General features: G+C 35.9%; 1 protein-coding gene across 2 annotated transcripts in view; it reads left to right on the top strand.

Moving 5' to 3' along the window:
- The window catches only part of LOC110442227 (afadin-like), a 107,837-nt gene that overhangs the window by 67,657 nt on the left and 33,170 nt on the right, over positions 1 to 7,010 (top strand). For both annotated transcript variants that reach the window (XM_021485719.1, XM_021485718.1), the window contains exon 17: positions 1,188 to 1,337. In XM_021485719.1, coding sequence (XP_021341394.1) covers positions 1,188 to 1,337 — 150 coding nt within the window. The remainder of the gene's footprint in view (positions 1 to 1,187; positions 1,338 to 7,010) is intronic.

Below are 7,010 nucleotides of genomic sequence, written 5' to 3'. Positions count from 1 at the left end.
AACTGTATTACAAGATCCTTTCTATACCTGGTGTATAAAGTAAGGTAGGATACCCAACTGTATTACAAGATCCTTTCTATAACTGGTGTATAAAGTAAGGTAGGATACCCAACTGTATTACAAGATCCTTTCTATACCTGGTGTATAAAGTAAGGTAGAACTGACTGGATCTGTTTAATTTGTGTTGATGAATTAGGACATTATCACAGGTTTCCTGGCTGTGTTCTCACAAGCCATCGGTTACCTGATTTTACACGTGTCCTCCTATAGCATTGATTTTTGGTCCTGTTTAGCTGTGGGCAAGACATTCCTTGTGTTGTATGAAATATTGATGACGGGAGTAAATTGTTATGTTTGTAATTTGCATGATGGCTTTCATATTTGTTACCTGTGTTGATGCACTGATCCTGTAAGTCCCTTGGGAGCCACAGTATAATCAGCAGTATTAATGGCAGGGCAAGCTTCTGTATCTTTAATTGATTTGTACTCTGTACACCTATGTATTGCATTAGGATTAATCAAAGAGGTATTGAGTCCATGTAAATTTCTTCCCTTAATTAAAAAACAAAGAAGAAAAAGAACTTGTGGACTTACACTTTACATTTTATTTAGCTGATGTATATCTGTATTGTGATATGACATACCTGCCTAACCAATGAAGTTAGTAGGGGGTGGGAATTGGGGTTGTTCCTGCATGAGGGTGTCTGTCCGTTTATCTATCTGTCACCTTACATCTACATTGATTTTAATGTCACTGTGTCCTTTTATCAATAGGCAGTGCCTTTAGAGAGTTAACTTTGTATTTACTTTCATTGTGAATATTGTTAGTCTTTCATTCATTGTAATCAATATTATTGTGTTACTACCAATGGTAGTCATAAGGAGGTGTAGGATACCAAGTTGTATTATTACCTTATGTAGCTGGACGGATATGAATTAATCGGTCTGTGATAAAATTAAAGAATACAGTCAATTCACTCATACAGAATAATGAGCCATATTTGTGTCTCAGAAATCAAACTGTAGTACAAACATTAGCTATAGTTAAATTTGTTTTGCAGTATAGCTCAAAACAACTTAAATTGTTTTACCATGATTGAAATTTTCAGAAATACCATGAAAATCATTTTGTTCTAGAGGTATTTTAGAGTAATGATATATAATAATAATGATATTTTCTAACCCAGGCTGTACAGAGAGGACCTTCCACACCTCAACAACCTCCAAGTGCAGAACCTCGCCAGTTACGACCACAGCTACCAAAGGAGCCAGAGGTCATGACAGTGACCTTCAACAAGGTCAATGGCAGCATGGGACTTAGCATTGTTGCTGCTAAGGTAAGATTTCATACACATCCTTTTTTGTGTGGGTCCATTTGCTGGAAGAACATCAGGTTTGAAACTTTAAGTTGAGTGCAAGGTAAGTGTGCATCTTTAGTGTAACAATTGCATTTTGTTGCCAAATGAATGAAGATACAGATGAAATGTGTGCCAAGTTTCTGTTTCTGAAGTCAATGACACAATAACCTGGGGACTTGTTAGAATTATCTTCAAAGGATTGGATCCTGAAGTGCTTGGCCAGTTTCACTGAGATTTATCACAATTTGGCATAATGGTGAAGACGCTATACTAAAAGTACACACGGTAGAGCTGTACCAGTGTTAGGTGATAGTAAGACATGGGGCCGGGATTACCAGCTCATACAGTCTCATGTCATTTCAATAGTAACGTTCTGCTACAGGTGACTGACAGCATGCAGATTTATCTCCCCCTAGATGATACCAATGACTTTATGAACTAAGTTCTTCTATCCTGTCAGTTCCAAACATTTTGTAAATATATCTTATAACTTAATAAGACTTTTGGTCTTTTTCATTGCTTAAGATAAAAATTCAAGAGAATCAACACAAGGATATAGGTGATATATGTGAAAAGAATCTCACTTTGTTTAGTTTGGTGTTGTAACTGTTCCAGGTCATTAGTGGCACGTAGAGTTATCTGCCCCTGATAAGTTTACAGTTTGACTGAAAGGCACCAGGTGTGCTTATTACAAACCTCTTATGTCCAGATTGTTACTGGTCTAGATTTCCTCTTTTTTAATCATAATCTCTACTGTTGTCATGGTTACAATCAGTGTGTGTGACCTCGGATTGTTGTGTGAGGTCACGTGTGAGGTCATACTACTTGGGAGGGGCATTCTATCATGATACAAGGATCAGAGACCCCTGTATAAAATGGTATGTTACTGTGTTTGGTATGTATTTCGGTATCAGACTTGGCAGTTCACCTTAAATAAGACCTGGCGTGATAGTCTGATATCAGTCCCCAGTGTATAGAGAGTGTAATGCTACCCATACAACTGTTATTCCACCGGTATTTACTCTAGGTAAATAAGGAAATCTCAGAAGATGTCAATCAGAGCATGTGACACTTATAGAAAGTACTGACTGGTGTTAACATTTAAATGTAACACTTCCACTATATTGTGAGAATTTCACAGACACTAATGTAAACATTAATATACAATTCTTTGCTCTGTTTGTACATTAGCTCACAGAAAAGTTCGGTACAACCCATCTGAATGTCTAAATGTTGTAAGATAAATTGCATTTAAATTATAAGTAAAGGAATTTCTGATGCATTTTAACATTTTAGCTAAATGTTGTATTCCACTTAAATTTTTAGCTTATTAAATAAATAAATCTTGTATTATTTTATGTTTAGGACTAAACGTGTTTGATTTTATCATCACTATTAGTCTAGAATACATTAAATCATTTGAAGTTTAATTCTAAAAGTTTCAATTAATCTGGTACATATTTATATGTATTAAAAGGCAATACATGTATAATTACTGAAATTATGAATACTATTTTAGATTTTTTGATGAGCCATATAAAACAAATACCTGGCCATGGATATACACCAAGTGAAGTATTTAATTGATCATTTGTCTATATGAGAAAATTTTAATGAACTGTTTTTAATTAATCAGCCTCACATTTTATGTTTAATGGATTGCCATTTATAGTAGTGGCAAGGATTAAAATGATTTAAAACCCTCAACAACAAAATAATAGAAACAAACAATTGTGAAGGCCCCTGTAGTATGATAAACTTTAAAAACATTCCTGAATGACCCTTGGCTGTCTTGATGTTCCTTAATTTAATTTCCTTAATTAGGGTGGATTTTAACAAGTGACCTTTGACCTAAGCTGTACATTTCGTGTGCATTAGTAAAAACTGAGAGAAGGATGTGTCCTCCAGGTCTGATTTATGATGACAAAGATCTCAGAAGTTGTCACAACCGATGTTCCCGTGTAATAACGGAGGATTACAGCTGGTCTTATACCTCCTTTACTTACCTAGTGTGTGGATGTATATCACCAAGCTTACCTCACAATTGTCAGTGTAACATGATTTAATACATCCTTTACTTACCTAGTGTGTGGATGTATATCACCAAGCTTACCTCACAATTGTCAGTGTAACAGGATTTAATACATCCTTTACTTACCTAGTGTGTGGATGTATATCACCAAGCTTACCTCACAATTGTCAGTGTAACAGGATTTAATACATCCTTTACTTACCTGAGTGTGTGGATGTATATCACCAAGCTTACCTCACAATTGTCAGTGTAACAGGATTTAATACATCCTTTACTTACCTAGTGTGTGGATGTATATCACCAAGCTTACCTCACAATTGTCAGTGTAACAGGATTTAATACATCCTTTACTTACCTGAGTGTGTGGATGTATATCACCAAGCTTACCTCACAATTGTCAGTGTAACAGGATTTAATACATCCTTTACTTACCTAGTGTGTGGATGTATATCACCAAGCTTACCTCACAATTGTCAGTGTAACAGGATTTAATACATCCTTTACTTACCTGAGTGTGTGGATGTATATCACCAAGCTTACCTCACAATTGTCAGTGTAACAGGATTTAATACATCCTTTACTTACCTAGTGTGTGGATGTATATCACCAAGCTTACCTCACAATTGTCAGTGTAACAGGATTTAATACATCCTTTACTTACCTGAGTGTGTGGATGTATATCACCAAGCTTACCTCACAATTGTCAGTGTAACAGGATTTAATACATCCTTTACTTACCTAGTGTGTGGATGTATATCACCAAGCTTACCTCACAATTGTCAGTGTAACAGGATTTAATACATCCTTTACTTACCTGAGTGTGTGGATGTATATCACCAAGCTTACCTCACAATTGTCAGTGTAACAGGATTTAATACATCCTTTACTTACCTAGTGTGTGGATGTATATCACCAAGCTTACCTCACAATTGTCAGTGTAACAGGATTTAATACATCCTTTACTTACCTGAGTGTGTGGATGTATATCACCAAGCTTACCTCACAATTGTCAGTGTAACAGGATTTAATACATCCTTTACTTACCTAGTGTGTGGATGTATATCACCAAGCTTACCTCACAATTGTCAGTGTAACAGGATTTAATACATCCTTTACTTACCTGAGTGTGTGGATGTATATCACCAAGCTTACCTCACAATTGTCAGTGTAACAGGATTTAATACATCCTTTACTTACCTAGTGTGTGGATGTATATCACCAAGCTTACCTCACAATTGTCAGTGTAACAGGATTTAATACATCCTTTACTTACCTAGTGTGTGGATGTATATCACCAAGCTTACCTCACAATTGTCAGTGTAACAGGATTTAATACATCCTTTACTTACCTAGTGTGTGGATGTATATCACCAAGCTTACCTCACAGTTGTCAGTGTAACAGGATTTAATAAAGAATTATTTGTTTGTATATAAAGGAGGGAGATACTGAAGATCCAATGTGCTATCTGTATACAACCCTGGGGTGGTCTAATTGTAAAAGAGTATTCACAACATATTTTGTCAATTCTTCCATATGTTAATGACAAGGAGAACTAATTTTATCAGTATACAAGAAAACACCAAATGTGGTGTGCAAATTTTTCAAAGAAACCCTAAGAAGAATGTCCTGAGTATCTCTGCTCCATCAAACAAAATAAAAGGAGATAGTTAATTTGACTAGTTAATTTGGACTATTTCAGTGCTCTCTTAAGAAATTTTTATGATTATGGGGTTTTCAAACTTAAAAAGATTTCATTTCAAATTTCATTTCAACAATTTTTTTTCATGATGGTGTATGAATGGGATCGAACAACAGGCTATGCCTATATCAGTTCTCTCCTGAACTTAAAAAGATTATATTGTAATAGTTCTGTTCAAATTCTTACTTAAGTATCTCAAAACAAAGATCAGACTGTTTTTCCAATTAGCTGCTAAAATACATGTGTCAAATTTTATGACAATGTAGTAAGGCTTTTATCAAACTAACTGTTAATATTTCCATAAAATACTTAACAAGACACATTCAAAGAAAGTGAGTCATTATGACATTTGCGCACCGAGTGGGAGCAGACGAGAGGGAGCAGACGGTAATATGATCGCTGCCACCAGACCACTTCCTCTACCTGTGCCGTGTAGTCGGAATAATCAAATTTAAAGATTAAATTTCTAGGTAAATTCACAGTTATGCTAAATAAGTATATATAATTATGTTATATATATGTATATACTGTGAATTAATTATTCAGTTAAAGGTAATCCTTTATTAATATAATTTATAGATAAAATTGATATTCACACCTTAAAAAAAAAAAAAAAAAAAAAATGTATTGAGTTACATTGATATCTTGAGTCTAGTTCCATTACAATGTACACTTGTTTCAGTATAGCTATAAGTGGGGTTCAACTGTCGGTCGGTAACTCTCCTGCACCTCTACCGCTTTCATTGGCTATTGATATATGTACACGTTAAATTTATGAGCAAGGTTTTAATGTTTTGTTTAAATTTTCAGGACTGAATCAAGCTTACAGTACTTTTACTACAGTTTACTAGGGTCACAGTGAAATTGAGGCCAGACATGTACTTACTTCCCTTCCAATGGTACCACAGTATTTGCACTTGGTATTGATTCCAACATAGATATTATTAATTGTCAAATTGGAGTCTGGTGTTAAGAAATAATTATGAGAAATCTGATAATATTTATTATACATAACGGTAATTAAAGATATCCTTTACAGTAGTATTATGATGTGCTGTCCGTTATAACCTATTATTCAGTAAATAGTCAGGGACCAATTAGGAAGGACATTAATTAGTGTTTTTTTTTACTATGACACTGGTGATAAGTGTGGTAAGTAAACGCTGGCTATGGAGACAAATGTTTGTAGTGAGAGTAAATTCACTATGAGGACGGTAAACATCAGTCAAGTGGAGAAATTAATACCTATATAGTCAGTGGAGATAAAAGATGTAAATATTTTATTCGTGCATCAGAGTATGAAGTGTTGGGTGATATGGGCCAGAAGTGTGGCGTACATCCGGTACTGTAAAACTGTCAGGACTACAGGTACTGTAAAACTGTCAGGACTCGGTACTGTAAAACTGTCAGGACTACAGGTACTGTAGAGCAGTCAGGACTCGGTACTGTAAAACTGTCAGGACTACAGGTACTGTAAAACTGTCAGGACTCGGTACTGTAGAGCGGTCAGGACTCGGTACTGTAAATCTGTCATGACTTTGTACTGTAGAGCGGTCAGGACTACAGGTACTGTAGAGCGGTCAGCACTTGGTACTGTAAAACTGTCAGGACTCGGTACTGTAAAACTGTCAGGACTACAGGTCGTGTAGAGCAGTCAGGACTCGGTACTGTAAAACTGTCAGGACTACAGGTGCTGTAAAACTGTCAGGACTACAGGTACTGTAAAACTGTCAGGACTCGGTACTGTACAGCGGTCAGGACTCGGTACTGTACAGCGGTCAGGACTACAGGTACTGTAAAACTGTCAGGACTCGGTACTGTAGAGCGGTCAGGACTCGGTACTGTAAATCTGTCATGACTTGGTACTGTAGAGCGGTCAGGACTACAGGTACTGTAAAACTGTCAGGACTCGGTACTGTA

Source organism: Mizuhopecten yessoensis, unplaced genomic scaffold (genome assembly GCF_002113885.1).
Source record: "Mizuhopecten yessoensis strain PY_sf001 unplaced genomic scaffold, ASM211388v2 scaffold716233, whole genome shotgun sequence".
NCBI classification, from domain to species: domain Eukaryota; kingdom Metazoa; phylum Mollusca; class Bivalvia; order Pectinida; family Pectinidae; genus Mizuhopecten; species Mizuhopecten yessoensis.
Note: the sequence above shows the minus strand (reverse complement) of the source record. Positions and strands in the feature narration are given on the sequence as shown.